The sequence below is a fragment of the Amia ocellicauda genome, chromosome 8, assembly GCF_036373705.1.
Source record: "Amia ocellicauda isolate fAmiCal2 chromosome 8, fAmiCal2.hap1, whole genome shotgun sequence".
NCBI lineage: Eukaryota > Metazoa > Chordata > Actinopteri > Amiiformes > Amiidae > Amia > Amia ocellicauda.
In genome coordinates, this window is record NC_089857.1 from 15366784 (window position 1) to 15387063 (window position 20280).

The 20280-nt window shown below is 41.3% G+C and overlaps 1 protein-coding gene across 3 annotated transcripts in view; it reads right to left on the minus strand.

Annotated features, from left to right (window-relative positions):
• Positions 1-20280, minus strand: part of nnt (nicotinamide nucleotide transhydrogenase) — a 44004-nt gene that overhangs the window by 8571 nt on the left and 15153 nt on the right. For all 3 annotated transcript variants that reach the window (XM_066712143.1, XM_066712145.1, XM_066712144.1), the window contains exons 12-19: positions 18835-18945; positions 17712-17857; positions 17078-17273; positions 16438-16671; positions 14159-14319; positions 12196-12375; positions 9915-10074; positions 4951-5032 (exon numbers count right to left, since the gene is read on the minus strand). In XM_066712143.1, coding sequence (XP_066568240.1) covers positions 4951-5032; positions 9915-10074; positions 12196-12375; positions 14159-14319; positions 16438-16671; positions 17078-17273; positions 17712-17857; positions 18835-18945 — 1270 coding nt within the window. The remainder of the gene's footprint in view (positions 1-4950; positions 5033-9914; positions 10075-12195; positions 12376-14158; positions 14320-16437; positions 16672-17077; positions 17274-17711; positions 17858-18834; positions 18946-20280) is intronic.

The window sequence follows — 20280 nt, forward strand, 5'->3', positions numbered from 1 at the left end:
GGTGCCAAACTGCAGGACTTGCACTGCCGATGCAAATGGCAGGAGAGCTGCCACCTGAACACAGTATGTGCTCTGAGACGACAATCTTTCGCTAACACACCTCCACATAAACAGAACCCAGAAATTAATCACACCCGCCTTACATGAGGATATTGTGAGTGGGACTGAAAAACACAGCAACCTTCATCCGTTTGGAAACAAAGTCAGTAAAACGCACCTGAGGCTGGTAAAAATCAGACAATGTACTGGTTGCAACAACAGCTTTACCAAACAACTAGCACCTCTCCACAGGAGTGGCCCTGATGTGGGCCATGGTCAGTAAGCAGAGAAGGCCGCGAGAGCCGGCCTATCAGTCCGATGAACGCCCCCCGTGCCATCCCAGAATCAACACTTGTGTGGCGTGTCTGCTGCAGGAAGGAGCATGAACCCAACAAACCTCTTCACTGGAGAGAGACCAAGAGAGGCAATGTGAGGCCACTTTTGTCAAATGATTTTCCCAGTGTAGTCTCTTCATTTATCCGCTACATACTTTTGGTTTTGGTGAGCGGACAAGCTGCCTGTGGTTCTAGGGCTCTGTCATTCCCTGCCCAGTTATGCTGCTTTCTAACTGCTGCTAGATGGGGCTTGGCTAATGGGAGAAGGAAACCATCACAGGAGTGGAGAGCACAGGCTGGCTTCTTGGTTGTCGAGCGTTTCCAGAACTACAGCATGAAGAGCAACGTTATAAATCAGTTAAAGCATTCAAACATTTAAATTATCAGCTTCCAGAAATACAGGGGTCTGTGAGCAACCCACCCCATGCTATTCATAAGAGCCTATTACACTGAGGATGGAAGGATGGAAGTATGTCAATCATGTGTTTTAAATAAGCAATCTATGAAATCCAGGATCTGGATACCAGAGTACAAAAACGTACCACAAACAGAGGTAGAGCGCAGACAGCTGAGGAACTAATGTGAGCTGCAGGACACGCGGGATCATCCACACAAATACGCAAAAAGGCTGAAGGCTGGGGAATTGTCAGGGTTATGGGACAAGAGTTACTGGTATTGAGGTACTGGTTTCACACTATAGAATTACTGAATTGTAGAGGAAGGGGCTGCTTACAAGCACAGTTACGTTTGTATGTAAAAAGAAAACTGGGGAAAAAAAAAGTCCAGGTTAAAACTAAATGAGATTATATAATTTCCTCTTGTCCTACCCTTAATAAGAACAATTAATTACAAGAAACAAAAACAGAATTCAAAAGGAACAGAGCAAGGCCTCGGACCATGCGAGGACAACTTTGCTCTTCTCAGTGCTGGTGCTTACAATCACAAGCCTGTTTTCTATTACGCTGTGCATAAAACAAACACGCACACATGCGCACACGCACGCAAACACAATGAAGGTCTATTTCTCGGTTGTGTACTCAGACACACATAACTGGGCTGGCCTTTTATCTGCCCCCTCAAGGCTGATTGCGGGGCGGTTAATCCGACAACACAAACATCAACACTGCAGCCCACGCAGGGACGGATCAGTGGGCCGCCTTGTGATCCTGCCAGGCTCCCTTTTTCTTCCGGTGAACTGAAGTAGCGGAGAGACTAAACACTATGTCTGTGCAGTGCTCATTTCCTCTCATATAAACTACACGTTTCTTTCTTTAGGAGTTAGTGACTTTAAATATAATAAGAAGAATTTGTTCACCTTGCGTCTAAATAATTCCACTGTTATCAGAGTAAATAAGATCTGACTACGTTTAGGCCCAATTTTCCAGGGCATGCATAGGAAAATGGAAAATGTACAGAACTGTCCTGTTTTAGGAGCTGTGATGTAGGATCAACAGAACACATACATTCACTCAAGCCAACACATAAACACAGAGTGGGACACAACCAATACCACAGCCCTCGCTCTCAGAAGCTCTCAATCCGTGTTAAGACTCTGGAAGCCTTTGGAAAGTAGCCCATTACAGTGAAGACAAACGGGTGTGCCTTCATGTGCGTCACCTTCTGTTAAACACACGCTCATACAATCACCAAAAAAAAAAAAAAAAAAAGTCTAATTTCCTCTTTCACCTGGTAACAGAGACTTCCAGAGGGGAAACACCAGAGAATCCGTCCGCCACGGCCACCCACTTCCCCTTCATCAATTACAAATGCTCTAATTGGTGGCAGCTGCAGGATAGGGATCAAAAGGAGGGAGAAAATTACCCCAGCTCCCGGTGGGTTCCTCCCCTCACAGGACACCAGTGCAGCGCAGTGTGGGACAATGGGGGGACCTGGCGTTTGATGTGCCCGCTGTCTTGGTCTCATTACAGCACTTGCTGGTCCTGGTATTCATAACAAAGCCAGCAGGAAGACAGTGATACACGCGTCCATATCCCTGCAGTCAGTCGGGTAATCGAGTGCAGATGTCCGTCGTCAGAATGCCGTCTCAAACACACTAGCTATAGCGGTGGATGACCTTTTATGATATATTCTTTATATACTGCTAACAAAATCTTTAAAGCACGGTGGCCAATAGAAATTTTGGATACATAGCACAACAGTACAGTATGGCACTGGTGAGGTTTCTGGGTTTCATAAGATCGTCAAGAGAAGTATCATTTTGACCATGACTACCAGCCTTTTACCCAGAAAACATTTAAACATTAAAAAGGCTGTTCTTGTTTTGCCATTCTTTTATCAAGCAGGAAATTAAAGTTAATCTCAGGGTTTTAATTACAATTACACTTTGATTTCAAGCAGTTCATTAAGACCAGCCATGAAGGCAATACGAAAACATAAGCAACACAACAACAAGGAATGGTGGGTTGGGGGCAAGCATGACCAATCTTATCTTATTTGGCATACGACAGCAACAGCAAATTGAAGACAAGCTTTGTATCCAGCCTGGCAGCAGGCCAGTACGGATGTGTGCAACAGTTACTACATCTGGACTGTATGATTGCACAGTTCAGAGGAGAGGGAATGGCCGGCAGCTGCAGACAATAAGCTCTTTGGGAATGTCATTGTTTGGTGATGAACCACACATTACTGTTCATCATTTCTACGGATTTATTAAAAAAAAGTAAAAACGTGGGGATTATGGTGGAATTAAGGAGAAAATTGCTGTTGTGTACTTGAATGCAACAGCCCTAATCTCTGAACACCACCAGGCCAGTCTTTGCGATTTCAGATGCACTTTTAAACAGACCTCCAGTCTCTGGCAGAAAGCACAGAGGCCGGGCGCTGTGGCTCCCTCCCTCGCACTGCCTTCCGCGAGGTGTGTGGGTGGCATCGCTCTCCTTCAGCAGTCCTGCAGTTGGCTGCCGTCTTCTGAGCGGCGGGGCCTCCTCTCCCACAGCGGTAAACCTCAACATGGCAGGAGCTCAACGATCGCAGCGTTGCAACTCCTACCTAAAGACCCACTGGGATGCATGAGAAGGGGTCTGTTGTTTTCCCTCTTCCGCTGATCGCTAAGCCCCCCCCCCCCCCCCCCAAGTTAAATGAATTTGGCAACCAAAAGCAATTCTACTCAACCACATCATTATATATTAAGGATGCTTCATCATCTCTCTCTCCCTTCTCCATCCCCCTCCCCCAATCATTGAAGATCACCCACCATCTAAACATCTTCAACAGAAAACACTAATAGACTGCATGCTTTTAAAATCCTTCCAGTTATTTCAGCATTTTTATACAAATGCAAGTCTAAATGACCGAAAGAGTGCAGTTTTTTACTTTCTGTGCCTGATATTTGGATATTCACAGGAATCATTGCTAGAAACTATAGTCCAGTCTGTAAATACAGCTGGATTTAGTCATTTTTGGGTCTTCCCAAAGTTCTAGAAGCTTCCTTCAACCAAGTTGCCCTTCTTGATTTAATCTTTCTACCCAACAGGATTTCTTTTAGTCCTTTTACCCACATGATCTCATTTGCACTTTCACCAGTTTGTTTTTCCATCTTTTTGTTTCCTCTCACTATCTTCCCATGCTTATTTTTTTATTTTTTATTGTGGTCTCTGGCTTAAAAATGGCTCTCCCCACAGGTTAGTACCTCCAATGATATTATCCCATCCATCCATCAATTGTTTTCAAAACAATGGCAGACGCTTGCTGGAGGGAAAGCAGATCCAAGCAGGAGAAGGAGTTAGGGGTAAAGAGAACATGACTGACAAGCTGGCATTGTCTCAGTCAGCTCCTTCAACTACATGTACAGTTCTGCAAAGTTAATGCAAAGAAATTCAAGCACGCTGTATTGCACGCTGTGGTAGTTTCCACAGCCCTCTTTCACCATTGACCTGCTCTGTAAGTCAGACACATACCCTTTTGGTGCACTGCAATACGAGAGCAAATTATTTCATTGCTACAAGATGTACTGCGTAGCAAGCACCCGTCTCTCCGCCTCTGCCTTCTTAGACTGCTCTGAGGCTCCCAGAACAAGTGCGTCTCAGTTCAGAGGGGATGACATGTACTTTGGAAAGGCAACAAAAGGACTGAACAATGGGCTGGGAGAATGGCGATATTTAAGCTGCTCTTTGAAATGGAAGATCCCACACACAGGTTGAAGTGGGTAGCAAAAAAATAAAAAAATGGCACGGCACTGGGATCCTTTTCCTAAAATGATAAATGGTGTCTCCGACTGGCGTGAAACTGGAGTTTTCAATAAGCGGAGGTCAAGTACCACCTGCCTGTTTCTGAAAAGTGAGGTTTCTGAGAGAAAGCTGAATTAAAAGATGTCAAACAGATTGTGGCTATTGAAAAAGCAATGGTCTAGGAACTACATCCATCCAGAATGTGCCCTTCAGCTCAGAGAAGCTTTCTTGTGTGAACATTCTACTGCAGTATTTGCATGTAACATTATTGGAGCTGATATTACAGGGCACAGATGGGTACAGGCTGGTCATATTTGCAAAACCTTACATCAAGATCCATCCAGAGATCACTTCACTGGATAAAACACATTTTAATAGAGCCAACCTACCTCACTTTCTTCCCCTGTTCCTGGAGCATCTTCACTAGCTCGGCAATGGGGTACTGAGCTTTTGCTGCACACAGACCATAACCTGCAAAAACAAAACAAAAAAAACGTATGTTCAGATTCATCATGCAGGTATTCTGGTTATGCCTGGCACCTTGCAGCGTTTTGGATGTGCGCATACATTGGCTATTTTTTCATTTTCTTCAAATGGCCGTTGTATTGCAGAGCTGCCTAATGCTGAACCAGATAAGAATATCATGGGTTATGGAGATTTCCATTCCTTTGTCACACCAGAACGAATCTTCTTCATGCAACCTTCAAATTTCAGAACACCATGACTGCTTACAGTCAGCTTGCTTGTGCTGTCCAACTAGGTATTTGGTGCAGACTTGCAAAACACGAGCCCCACGCACTGCTGAGGAAGTGCACCACTATATTGCACAAAGTGACATACTGTGACAAACAGTGATTGTAAGCGACAAATATTCAGAAAAATGTATCAATATGGAATCAAAACCAGTCCAAAACATCTTCCATACAAGTACACAGCAGGTGGTGCATCAGACCTAACCTCATTTACAAACAACTACAGACATTTAATGCAGTGTGGTTAACCTCCCTTTTTAACACCAAAGCCTTGTAGGGCTCATTTAACAAATATTCATACACATCACATTCACAATCACTAGAGTGTTCATATTTAACTCAAAAAATATCATTATCAACATATCAATACAATAAATATTGACTTTATAAAGTACACAACGTTCAACACTCTCAGAAAAGCACTTCTAAAATAAACTCCAAAAATGTCAGTGGAAATTCTAAGCCCCGGTTTGGAATGCCTTCTCCCCTCCCTGTTCTGGAATGTGCAGAGTTGTGAGGTGGAGTGTGAACGCATGAGAGCGGTGCAGCCCAGCATGGATAATTGGTAAGTCCATCTGATTTTCTATAGACTGGGAACAATTTCATTTAAAACATTAAGGCAGGTGATATTATTCTGTAAAATATTTTAGATTTAAATTTGCAGCGGAAAAACCTGTGCACCCCACAGCTCTCAAACCCTATCAAATTAATAACTGAGTTAAAAAAAACATTTACTAAAGATTACTCTATATTTAGACCCCCCTCAGGGCCAGAGCTGCTCATCCTTATCAAGAAGTTTCATAGCTTATATTTTCATATTTATGTTGCCACTCAAAATACATTGCCAATTAAATTAGATGGTAATAAAACAACAGCGGAAGGAAGCCTTGCAACTGCACAAAATTTAGAAAAATAAATATTACAATTAAAAAGTAGTCAATCTCACACAGACATAACATATTATTGACAATGGTATAAAATATGGGCTATGGTATAAAAATAAATATAACAGTGAAGGTGTTTTTGATATCCTGGGAAAAAGTTAGGTTAATTTTCAGCATATGCTTGTATATAGAATACGACAACCTTATATATTATAGCAAAATAAACCGCTATAAAATAAACGTCTAATGATTACAAGCTGTCTAGGAGGAATTCAACAGGGTACATCTCTTTTTTACTGTAATTTTTGGCAATAGATTCATCAATATAAAGATGTTTTTGGAGTGTCACCAAGAGGGGATTCAGTATATACAATATTCACAGTTACACATTATTTTGCACATTTTGGTTTATGTTAATAAATACAAGTATAGCAGTATATTCTTGACTAACTCAAGTTTTAGTTACAATTTATCAAGGGTATGAATTTGGAGACAGTATGTTGTATGTAATTTATGTTTATTGGAGGGCTACCTAGCAATTACAACTCTTGTCTGTCTGGTAAATTAAACTGGGTCCTTTAATTTAACACCTCCTGCTGTTTAGTTTAGTTTGCTCTGCAGTAAACGTTTTTGTCTCCTTATGTAAAACCACCATGACTAAAGCACAAGGATCACTGTAATACCCCTGCTGAGCCGTTCACTTGCATTTTTTGAGGAATTTTGTGGCAGATGGGGCAAGAAACAGAGCTGCAGCCCATTGAGTTATATGGGCCGAGGATGTAGACACAGACTTGCACTAAGTTGACCTTCCTATGGGCTTTATTTGTCTATCACAATATCATTGAGGTGACACGAATAGTGCTTGATTCATATGTCAGAGATCCCTCTGCCCTTTCATGTAAAGCAACTCTATTTACCTACTAAATTATATGGAAAAAGAAAAAAAATCTTCATAAATCTTGACTGGAAACATCTGCATTTCTCTTTGGTTTGGCTTACTCTCGTAGTCATTATTTTCTAGTGGGGGAAAAACTTCAGAGACGTTTAATGATTCTTCTACTGAATGGCCAATTCAAACAGTCAATTTCAGTTTTCTTCATTTGGTTGAGCTGTCACAACTGTCCCATAATTGCTTTAACATCGCGTGCAATATCCCACTGATCTTCAGTCTGCAGCACTTGTCCATTTCATTTTTTTAATTTTTTTTTTTTTCTTAACAGTTTTGCAATATGGATTTGTTTGGAGTATTTTAGTCATTAACGTAACAGAGACAAAACCCAGACAAATTCCACGGGTATATTTAGAAGGCTTACGAGCATCTCGTCGGTTGTCAACCAGCCTGAGTGGAAACATACCTAGAACAATTAGTGGAAATATCTGAAAAGTGTCCATGATAGGAATCTTAGGTGGTCTTTCAGATCTAACTGCATACCCTTCCTAAAGGCCTAGATCTGCAGTCATCAACTGCTGGCCAATAGATCACTTGATTTGTTTGTACCTACAGTTTAAATTGCTGTACAGGACAATTAGCTGTGCTCATGGGTCTGGTTTGTTGGCCATTATGTGCACTTTAAACAGAGAGATTAAAATAAGTTAATTGTTTTAGTATACAGGTGAAAACTGTTACAAGCATGATGCCTTGCCTGGCAGGACACAGGGACCAACACGGGAGGTACTGTCCCTCCACAAATTAATGTGGCAAGCACCTGACCTGCTTTATCCCCTATTATTATAATTATTATTATTATTATTTCTTGGCAGACGCCCTTATCCAGGGTGATTTACAACATAAGTGCAAACAAAGTGCAGAAATACAGTGAAGTACAAGGCATCAATCATTACAAATTCAATTTAGCTAAAACAGCAATTAAAAATACATTTTACAAATTCCAATTTACAATATACACAAGTACAGTAAGTGAGGTCCTACATCCTGGACAGTGAAAGCTAAGTGCTGTCAAGATGTAGGGTCACAGTCAAGGGCTACGGGAAAGGGAGCAAGGAGGAACACAATCAAGAACGCGAGAAGCATAATAAAACTGTGAAGTGCTATCTAGCAGGGATAGAGGACTAATATTACAAGTACTGTCAGAAAAGATGCGTATTGAACTTGATGTGATATGGATCCTGTGTGTTGTTTACACGTTCTACGTGTTATAAATTTCCTTACATTTGTGTTGTTTAGGTTTTGAGTTGGCATTTTTGTCTGTTTCCTTGGTTTTCACACTAACTATATATAATAAGCCACTTATCCTTCACCGTTCCCTCTGCTGTGTTCCCTCTCTGTTTTTCCTAGACTCCGCCTTATCGAGCTTAGGCACAGTGTATAATCTCCGCACAGTGCCACACGCTACAATTATTAAAGAGTAAACATTTATGAAGGGGCTTCATTCAAATAAGAGTTTGAACTTCCAGTATCATCATTCTAACAATGAACTTGTCATTGGCACAGCACAGACTATGAGCACTCTCGCTTTACTGCCTGTAGTGATGGTTCACACATCTGAACACAATGCATGTGATCCTGTAGCGTACACTACAAGGGAACACATGAAGCTCCAAGTAAGCTCGGTGACCCTGCCGCGTGAAACTGTGATGAGGAAAGCCCCTCGCACACAGGATAGAGCACTTACAGAATAGGACAAAAAAAAAAAAGGGAGAGTAGGGATTGAGTTTTGCAAAAAGTATCAGTGGCTCCCCCAATGGTATCTGACAGAATGAACCACAAACACCAGGAATACAGATACTGCCGTCAGACAAACCATCATTATGATTTCAGGGTTGTGACAGTAGCCAGCTGCTGAGAGTCGGCCAATAAACAACCTAGAGCAGATGCCACAGCTTTAAATGGGGAAAAAGGACATTGCTAAGTATATCACTGGACTCAGACAGAACAAGCTTCGCATGGACATAGTACGGCTCAAAGAGACCGCCTGAACTTCAGACTGCTGGCTGACAGGCTTTTGTGTTCTTGAAACAAAACGCTGCATTGTGCTTGGCTCGCGAGTCTGTTTATTTTGGTGGTTCTTTTGACATTATTCAACTAAAAGGTTTTAAATTGAATTTCCAGGTCACCATCTGCCTTCGCCATTCCGATGGGCCGTAACCTATAAACTTTAAATTGCTCGCGTCAGCAATAAAACACATCAACACCGGACACTACAAAGGTTTTAGAAATTAATAATTATCCAAAAATGTCCTGCTCGCCGTCTTTTAAAATGTCCATGTAAGGAAAAAGTTTGTAATCAACACTTGCGTATTGTTTTTACTTTTCTTTAATATTTAGAATGAAAAAGAAACCAAACAAATAATAATAATAATAATAATAATAAAAAACATTTGTGGTAACCATCTGGTAGCATCTGGACTACGATGCAGATGGAAATGGAGCCAGAACAAACAAAAACCTAATATAACATTATAAAACTCAGCTTGCATAACAAGATTAAAGAAGCGACAGTCATCTTAAGTTTCACTAGATCTTGGGGACTCATTGGGCATTCACAGAGGGATCAGCAAAGCCCTCCATTAAACAGACATTTACTGACAAACCAAGAGTATTTTTAAAGTCTTTCAGAGAAACCATGAATGACTTTCTGACCTTCTGGAAAATAAATATTGAGATGCAGCCAGCCAAACTAAAGCATCCCCTACAGATAGAGTAAACATTTGGGAGGTTTGTTAATCCCCCCCCCACTGGTCTTATGGGTGAATTACCTGGAGTGATGATGATGTTGCTGGCATCTTTGATCATCTCTACAGTCTGGTCCAGGTTGACCTCTGTGTGTGTGCCTGTGATCTCCATGGGCTTCCCAGTGCCTGTAGAGGATGTGCCATAACCCCCAAGAATGACGTTGGCCAGGGAGCGGTTCATAGCCTGCAGGATACAGCACAGACATGAGTACCAGGTGGTGGTTAACAGTATTGACTAGCAGCAGGTCTTCCACAAGGCACACTTTTTTACCCAGATTTCCTCACTTCCAGAATGAATACAAATGATATATTTTACTGGGGGGTTCTGAAAATCAAATAATTCAGGGCTCTGTTCAAGAGGCCAAACACTCATCTGTTCTTCAACGTCTTCTGTTGAGCACGGCATGTCAGCATACTGAGGAGGTGATTCACCGCTTACTTATCAAGTCAGGCTGTGGTAGTACCGGTTGATGTCGGCCATCTTGAAACCGGACTAGAAATTCCTTCTGCTAATGTGTGGCATGCAGTCGTGGTTTACTTATATGTCACCCACACAATAATATTGTAATAGCCAATGCAGATAATTAAACCTTGTTTGCTTGGTTGACACTGTGTGAGTGTGTATACATAAACAATTCTCATTATAACCCCACTGCACAAAGGTCCGTCTCTACTGTTCTGTCTTCTCTGTGCTCTCTGCCATGCATTGCTGGAAAAAATGCTTCTTAGCTTCTTGGAAAGGCCAACGGTGTGACTTTTGTGCTTTAGTTACTGTGGTTTTACATTAGAGAAACAAAAAACATTTGCTGCAGAGCAATTGAACCTAACAGTAGGTGTTCAACAAAACTAACGATACTTGAATCGACAAAACAACCAAAGAGTAGTTGCGGCCAAGTCGCCCATTAGTACAGACCAGAGACAAACATGACATTCTCTGCAAGTACATGATCTTATAAAATGCATCCTCTGCCAGATGGTACCAGAAGTCACATGCTATAGAGAGAGAGGTGATCCAAAGGCGCAGCAAGGTGATCTGCATCCTGTTACAGGGCAGTATATAGTAGGTGGATCAGAGCTTAGAGCATTCATGTGCAATGACAGACAATTGCTAGATCACATGTAAGGATTCAACTGCAGAGACTTTAAGGGTCCCATCACATCACTTGGAGTCCTAAATTGTGTGTTTTTAACTTACCATATTCTTTGCACTCCATTACTCATATTTATATATAATATTGGCATTAGATTTCTTATGCACAGTGAATGTACCATCATAGACAAAAATCATAATTTAAGTTTCAAAACTTAATAAGAATAAGAGAAGTACATTTTTGAAGAGCAATGTTGAAGGCAATCAAATGGTTTAAAAACAGTAATAGTGCCTCCTTGTGGAATATAATGTGTATTCCCATCCAGGTTTCAAAAGCTCACAACTATAGCTGAATTAAGCATTCAATAAAACCTTTCATGAGACGTGTGGTTTGGGGATGTAACCCGGCTATATGGCACACTGGGTACAAATGTGTACACTTCTCTTTCTGTATATATACTATGAAGCAGTCACAATTATAATATGCGATAGAAGACTGATGGGGGAAAAACAATGACGATTTGATGTTTAGTAGAAATGTTTGCATCAGAGGTAAAAATGAAATTGATACCAAAACCCCAAAAGCTTCCATCTAGATCATCCAGTGTGTACAAATACTAAATATGCATATTTTATTTTTAAAAATTATAATTGTGACAGTGCAAACTATCGACTTCAAATGGAATATGGATTACAGATTTTGGGACTGGCTGTTCCTGTGCTGTGTTTCTATGTTTAGAGAGGGCATGGACATAGAGACCGCCCGACTGGCTGACACAGATGCCAAGTTGGGTTGGACAGGCTTCTTTCCTAGATTACATGCCCAATGGGGCAAGCGATCATTTTACGTTATGTCATCATGGCTGATTTGTTTACATTGGAAATGGACATGCAACCTGCAAAGTATTCATTTCCAATGACCTTATCTGGCGCTCAGCAGTCCTTGGAAAGTTTCCAGCAGCACCCCCCACTCCCCCAGGTCAGTTATGGACAATCCCATTCCACTGATATACTTCAAAGCACCCTGCAGAAAAGCAGCACTGGCCACGTTACATTAAACTGAACACCTGACCCTTTTTCCACCACACACTATTTTTGTTTTTAACTACGATTTAGATCTGCAGACAAACCCAGTCGGGCGTCTAGCAGTCAGAGAAGGCAACGCAGGGCACAGACGAAGAGAGCTTGGCATGCATGTCAGTCAGCTGTCCTTACCACACACATGATGTAGGAGAGGATGGCGCCAGAGGAACCGATCAGAGCCCCCACGATGGTGAGCAGGTTGTTGTTGAGCAGGAAGCCCTCCGCGCACAGAGCCCAGCCTGAGTAGCTGTTCAGCACAGTGATCACCACCGGCATGTCCGCCCCACCGATGGCCGCGGTCAGAGTGACACCCTGGGGAGGGGGGAAGCCACACACAGACACAGACATTAGCGGGTGCCTAATGGGCCTCCTTGGAAGAGAAGGTGGAAAAATAAATTACAGATATCTCTGCAAGCATCGCACTCCCACTGGTGATAAACACATGAGTGGCAAAATGGGTTTTTTTCCATTTATTAGGCAAATTAAGACTTTTTTTTTACTACAGTTATGATGTGCTGTTTTGCCATCATGATTAAGTTTGTAAAATTCCTTTTTTTTTTTTTTTTCTGGAACAGATTATGTTCTGAATGTCTAAAAGGTCAAATTTTTTCGGCCAATTTGGTCAACTATTTTCCATTTCTAAATACTCCAGATTATTCTCTATTAAAGCCTTTGATTGCTACATTTAAAGATAACACTCAGATAACAGCCAATCTTGGAGTAAAAAAGGTTTCAGCATCACCCAGTAAGCTTCTCCGAGTGAAATATATCTTAATACATCTCCAAATATTATACATTTCAATGGATTGGTTTTGCCTGTGGCAAGAGTGTAAGTTATATTGTATTTCTGTTCCGTTAAATGGGTTGCATAAATCAAACCATTTCTGAGTAAACGGGAAACATGGACACAACTTAGAAGTGACAACCGTGCAGCCTGCAACAGCTGTGCCGCAGCAGAAAGAGCTGGCATCAGAGTCTTTGGTTGGGATACAAGCCCCCACAAACTCAGAACACAGTTACTGCGCTTGGAGGTGAAAAAAAAAAATCTTCAGAGGAATTCTCAACTGAGTTACACATGTGAATGTATGTAAACTCATCCACAGACATGCAATAAGTAGAAAAAAGGAGCACAAATATAGATGGGCGAGTAGGAGGCTCAACATAAAAAAAAAAAACTAGAATTATTCACTTAAAAAAAAAAATCTAAATCTAGAACAAAGGAACTACAAAAGTTAATATCCTCGCTGTGGCATGAATAAGCCAACAGTGTTTTGTACTGATGAGTTCTAAGAAAAGGAGATCAATAGAATATGAGGAGCATCTTGCACATCCTGGGTATAAAGCTTTACAGACGTGTGATGTAACCTCTGAAGCAAGCAGACTAGGATTGTGCTAATGGGTGAGTCGCATACTTGAAGCAATGCTCTTTAAGGGGAGCAAATCATTCAAGATACACAATTAAATACTAATACAAATACATAAGAATAATACTAATAAAAACATCTGAATGACTAAGATCAAGTCATTGTCCTGACAAAAAAAAAAAAAGATATGACTTCTAAATAGCAGATTTTAGTCATTTACTATTCTATTCATGACTATTCATGGGGGAGGGGCCACGGGATAAAGGAAGACTTTGAAGCAGGCCATGCACTACAGTAATAAAGACTGAGGTTTAAATAGAAATGCTGCCATGAGCATCTTGAGTCCCCTGATGGTTATAATCAGAGATGCTTTCAATAAAAACTGCAGTCTGAAGCCAAAGCTCGGAGCAGAACGCACCGAGAAGCAGACCGGTCTCTATTCGATCCCCTCGTTCAGGAATTCAGCTATACGTGTTCCTCTCAAATGCAGCATAAACTCACTATAGTGCTTCCAAGAACACCTGCAATGGTGAGTTTGGATCAGTGAATTAGTACGAGACACTAGTGTGTGCAAACGGCATCAGTTTTATAGAATTATTATAGTTATTTTAATTTAAAATTATGTAGGCATTTCCTGTCTTCCTACGATATATTGCGAGGTTCCGCTTATTTCTTCCGACTGGGGGACAGCGCCCGTGGAGAGAAGAGCAGACTGGTGTGGAGAAGCTTACCATGATGGCCGACAGCGCAGACACAGAGCCCAGACAGGTGATTCCTGTGGTGAAGCTGGGATCCATCATGTAGGGGATCATTCCTCCCACACTGGCTGCCATGAGGCCGGCGTTGAGGGCGTGGCGTCCGGGCAGCATCAGGGGTGCCGAGTTCAGGACACCTGTCAGCGGAGACAGCGTGAGTTTTGTTATCCTATGCAGCAAATCAACCTGCCCCATTGTAAAGACTGGACTTCCAATGCTAGCGAATTAATTTAGACTCCCACCCTAATGCAATGAGTGCACATATGTAAGGAGAAAACACTTATTGACACACATCATTGTGTCACTATCCAAAATCAATCTTTAATATTGGTGGAAATAAATTATGCTATGCTCTGCAACCATTAGCAGAATTTCTGTTCTGTTGCATTGGACAATTATAAGAAAAACATTGCAAATTTAATAGCCATAATTAAGAAACAGATCAGGGAATATAAAATAATAATTAAAAAGATAAAACAAAAATGCAGGTATGGCTCCCAGTGACTCAACATCTACATCTGTGACATGATTAAAAAATTGATTGCAATATTCCAAACAACCAGGAAAGTAAACAGTGGAAAATATATGATCATTTTTACTTTAAGCATTGCCAAATCCTGTTAATCTAATTATAAAAAAAGATTGCAATCTGAGTGAAGGACAAATGTTTAGCCATAATAAGTGTTAATAACTTTTTCAATATTATAAAATATATTCCATTAAAAAAATTTAACACTAAAAACTGGGATAAGCAATCATCACTTTCATAAAACCTTTTCATGACACTGATATCATTTAAAAGCTTAAATCATTAAAATCATTACAAAAATCAAACAAAAAACATACATATGCTACATCGCAAGGGACAAGTGTTGTTAGACAGATTAACAGAAGTAGATTAACAGAAATCCCAGTGCTCAATGGATTGTCTAATCTTTTTTAGAATTGGGTTTCAAGGTTCTCATTCTCAAGGACTTTTATTTCCCTGAACTGCAGAGATGGAATGCTTACTGGAAGTAATTTTTTCCAGCTTTGAAGAACAAGTGGAAAATGACTGGGGGCTCAGAGACTAATTGCATCCTAATTTTGTGTGGTTATGTCTGGGCATGCTTTAAACACTGTGCCTGTCCTCACGGCTGGGCTGGCTACTGAAGAAGTGGTACCCAGTAATAGAGTACATTTTTGGGGAGATGTGTAGGCCATTGGAAGGAATAAACATCTGGGATATTGTGTCAGACTTTCAGAATACACTGTGCATTTTGTTCATAGATGTATGTTCATTGTGATCTGATGATGCAGGTATTACAGCAAAGGAAAATCAATCAAGAACTGGTACAGTAAAATGTGTGGTTTAAAAATGAAAATTATTTCCCACATTACACACAAAAGGAAAAACATGGCTTCTGAAAAGGAAAAGTTTAAAAAAAACAATCATTATAATATCAACAATAGGCTAATTTTCCGTTACTTTTCCATTACATTTTTGCTGCTTATCCCGAGACTCCAGAGCCGTCAATCAAGCCTCACATCCGCTCATCCAGGTAATTGTCAATGCTGCAATACATTACATACACACTCTGTATACATTAACGCTTTTCCATGATGTTTGCTGGAAATTTAAACTGGCCTGGAGATTTAGGTTGGCCTTTCTGCAGGATGTGAGTCTTGTTTGTTTTCTCCAGGATGTTACAGCTAAAATTATTTGCACTCAATAAATTGTTAATAATTATCCAAAACCTCTGAAACAGAACCTCATATCATCATTCACCCCGTGTTTGGCTCAATCTATTAATCTCTGCGTCTATATTAAGCTTGAGATCATTATTTTGATTTATTTTGAAATCTTTACACCTTCCCAATCAGCCATCAAGTGAGGAATGAGAAAATGGTCCATTGACAGTTCAACAAATCTATGATGTCAGCAGCTAAGCATTGTTGAGGATTGGTTAGTCTGCACGTTAGAGATTGTGCAGGCCTGCTTCACATCCAACTAGTTTCATAGGCCTCGGAATCGCCAGTATCGTAAGAACTTGGAATCATTGTTAAATGAATCCGGTTACGCCAATACTTAGTTTATGTAAACCTGAAGAAACTGTGGCCCTCTAGGACCAGAGCTGGGATCCCTGCGGACACCCTGCCAACCCAAGAGCCCAGTTTGTCTGCAAAGGAGGCCGACCCATGATCTTCAAACCAAAGGTAAAAGGAGATTCTCCAATCAAATCAACCCCAAACGCCCACAAAGCCATGTCTTTTACCCTGCAGTTTGCCATAGGCGATGAGAGAGCCGCTGAAGGTGACGCCTCCGATGTAGGTGCCCAGGTAGGCCACAATCTTGGTGAGGTTGGCCGCAGGGTCAGTGGCGAAGTGGGGATACTCCACCATGTATTCTGCCACACAGGTCAGCACCGCGGCCAGGCCCACCAGGCTGTGGAAGGCTGCGACCAGCTGGGGCAAGTCCGTGATCTGGATGCGCTTGGCAATGGTCAAGCCTGATAGAAAGAACAAACAATAAAACCGTTAACATGACTAAAGGTTTTACCAAGATGCCAGTGGAAGTCATGAGTTTTTTTTATTATGAACTGCGTTGTCATCTCCCATGGTCCTGGAGAACCCCAGTGCAGCTAGTTTTATAGGTCCCCTTAAAATCACTAATACCTGAAGACTGGGAAAACTTTAGTAATTGATAAGGTAAGCAAATTACTCAGATCAAATGATCAATGCAAAGCTTATATTTTAAGACTGAAGCCCATGAACAAATTTAAAACATATACCACTGAAGAGGCTCAAAATACACTGACCAAACTAATCTGGGCTTTAGCAGTAATCGTATGAAACAGGTGGGTCCGGTGTGCACATCTCACTATCTAACAGTCACACACCCAGACAAGGACTTACCGAGAGTGCCTCCCACTGCCATGGCGCCGCTCATCTGAGCCAGGAGTTCGGGGGATGGTTTCAGCGCCCCCAGTGTGGCGGCGATGCCCCCTGCCACCCCGATCATCCCCAGGGCATTGCCCAGCCGTGCGGTACTCTGGGTGGACAGGCCAGCCAGAGCACCCACGCAGCACAGTCCGGACCCCAGGTACATCATCTGCAGGCAGGGAGACACAGCCGTCACCCACAGAAGACTTTGCATGACAGCACTTCTTAAACATTAAAAAAAAATGGATTGAATACATTTACACCTGTAGCATTAGTAAAATCAGTTGAATTAGTATTAGCAATATGGATCTCTCACCTCAATAGTTATATAACTGCAATGATGCCTTTTGAATTATTGTCATGAAGATGAAGATAAATTTATTTTTTATTTTTTTGTAGAGGTTATTCTAATATGTTTTGACAGAATCTTTATTCTTGTTACATTGTTTTGGGGGTGTTTTTAGGTTCTTGTGAGGAGGGTGCAGCACCCAGAAATACACTCCGATCTGCTAGGACGCGATGAATACGGATTAGTAAAGCGGTTTTCTTTCCTGGAAATGAAATTCAAGGGATCGGTGCGGCCGCCCTCGAGTTTCACATGGCTGACCTGCTCGATGTTGTAGCCACTGTGAAGGGCGGCCCCATATCCGCCCACAAAGGTTGCAGCTGGGAGGAGGTACAGGTAGTTGTGCTCAGGGGGGTCAGTGGGGCGCTTGAACATGTCCAGCATTTTCTGGGTCACCAAGAACCCACCTGGATGGAAGAGAAGAAGAGCGTCAGTGAAAGGGGAGTGTGCGGTGCTATGGTGAGATAACAAGCGCATGAAGAGCTCTCCCATCAGCTGGAAAGGAAGGGTGTGGTTCTATAGCTTTTTTTAGTGTTGTTGTTCTAACCCGTGTAGAATTATTAATTCAAATGAATTACAGTACATATTGGGTTTTAGTATAACCATGGACTTAATTGAAACAGCTCAAAGACTGGCTGCTCTCAGAGTCACATGGGAAGATGGTTGGAAGTCAGCGGAATTGCGGGGAGGAGTTAAAACAGTACAGACATGGTTGAGTTCATTTAAATAGGACTTCTGCAACACTTTTGATCAGTCCGCTAATTTAATAAAACTCAGAGACCACTTCCAATAGTGTAAATGCACGTTTATTGTACACGGCCGATTTAAAGTTTAGCCTATTAAAGCAGAACTGTTAGAATTGAAATAACTTTCCATTGACTGATTAAATGATGTGAACTATGGTTTTAAATCAGATGCTATTTTATTTTACAATGTGATGCATTAAGCTTAAATAGCTTTGATACCTTAATGTACAAAGATGACTTCATGTTTCAGACATCTTGTTATTCACATTGGGGAGCAACATTTTAAATGATGTATAAACATGTAATCACATCCATCCCACTTGCTTTTCACTCTACAGTTGCACTGCAGCATGGGTGAGCTCAGATTAGATCTCAGACCTCTATGCCCAACAGACAAACAGTTCCAGCAATCAAGCAATCAAGCAAACCATCATTTTGAAGAACTTGGTTTTATCTGATCAAGATGTTGCTGTCAGCAAAGTTAATAACCAGTAACCACAGCTGATAAAGCTGCAGCAGCTTCAATCTTTCGATGGTCTTACAGCTCAAGATGTGCAGACTGAAGTATCAAACGTGGGTCTACGAGTTACCCAGATGACTTCAAACTGCTTCAGAGCAAGGCTTTTCTTGACACTTACCAGCAATGTTGACCGAGGAGATGAACGCTGCCAGTACGGCCAGGAGTTCTGCCGAGGAGGAGGGTGTGTATCCCCCTCCCATCAGAGACAGCCCACCAACTGCAGTCAGACCTGCACAAAATAAGGGAGGCATCAGCAACCTGTTGGAAATCATTCTGGGGACAGGAGTTTCAGTCCATCAGCTTTATTTTCAAATGAATTCTCATGGAAACCCTGTGTCTGGATAGGACAGCAAGAGCCTGTTGATTTTCTTGGTACAGTAGTTATATGCCCTACCACCCTTCAAACCGCTCCACCACGGTGTTTATGAACATCTACCTCAGCCTTCAATAGGCCAAAACTCAGAGAGCTACAGAGCACTTGGGAGCTTCGGAATAGCATTGCACCGGAGTTACATGTGTTAGGGTAAGTGTACCTATTAAGCCCATGTACCCATTAAGCACATCAATACATTTAATCATTGATTTCATTTCTAAAAAACATTTCCTGGTATTCATTATCTGGACATTGCCATTGAATTGTTTTACCTTGTTGGAAACGTTAAATGAGAAATTAATAATTAATTCTTACCACAATTTACTGAAATAAAAAGAGAGCAATAAACAAGTAATACATGTAATTCAGGAAGTGGATGCTGTCCTAATGTATTACACATTAATCTAAATATCTATTGATTATTGACTTGCACTAATCAACAAAAGAATACAAGCTTGGGTATGTGCCATACATGTACAACGCCAAGCTACCCGATACAGATGGATTAAAATCAAAATATACATTTGCAATACCAGGCAAAGACTCAGTTAGGGCCATTAATCTGAGTTACCGAACACTAAGTGGTATATTTGAAGTCCAAAACAGGACTTGCTGAAAAATGATCTGGTATTATGATGAAACTGAGCACCTGGGTACACATGACAATCTGAGTATGGATGACAGAATAGGCCCCAAAAGTCAAAATGTGGTTATGATAAAAGTCTACAAAACACCAAAATTCAGCCTCTTGTAACTAGATAGAGGATTTATATCATTGTTTAAGGTAAGGGTGATCTAATGCAGGGGAAGATAGAGTTTGACAAGGAAACAGGTGTAAACAGTTTCAAATAGATTAAAGGGCATTTGAAATTCTGCACCGTGACAACAGCAGGGAACAAAATGAAATAACCAGGTTATTTCTTTAAAGTTGTATTGAGTTAATGCTGCGGTTATGATGCAAGGAATAAGAGCTTCAGTGGCAACAGCTATGACATCTGAAAGATGGAAAATGGGTTTGGGAACATAATGATGGCACTGTGACAATCAGAAACAATGCAGCAAGATTCAAATTAGTTCTCAGTGGGCAGGGTTTGGGTCAGTTGGCACAAGTTGTCTCGTTTTCACCTGCTTGTCCAAATTCCGCAGGAGATAAGTTGGCAAAGGATAGTAAATCTTTGTTGTAAAGCAATA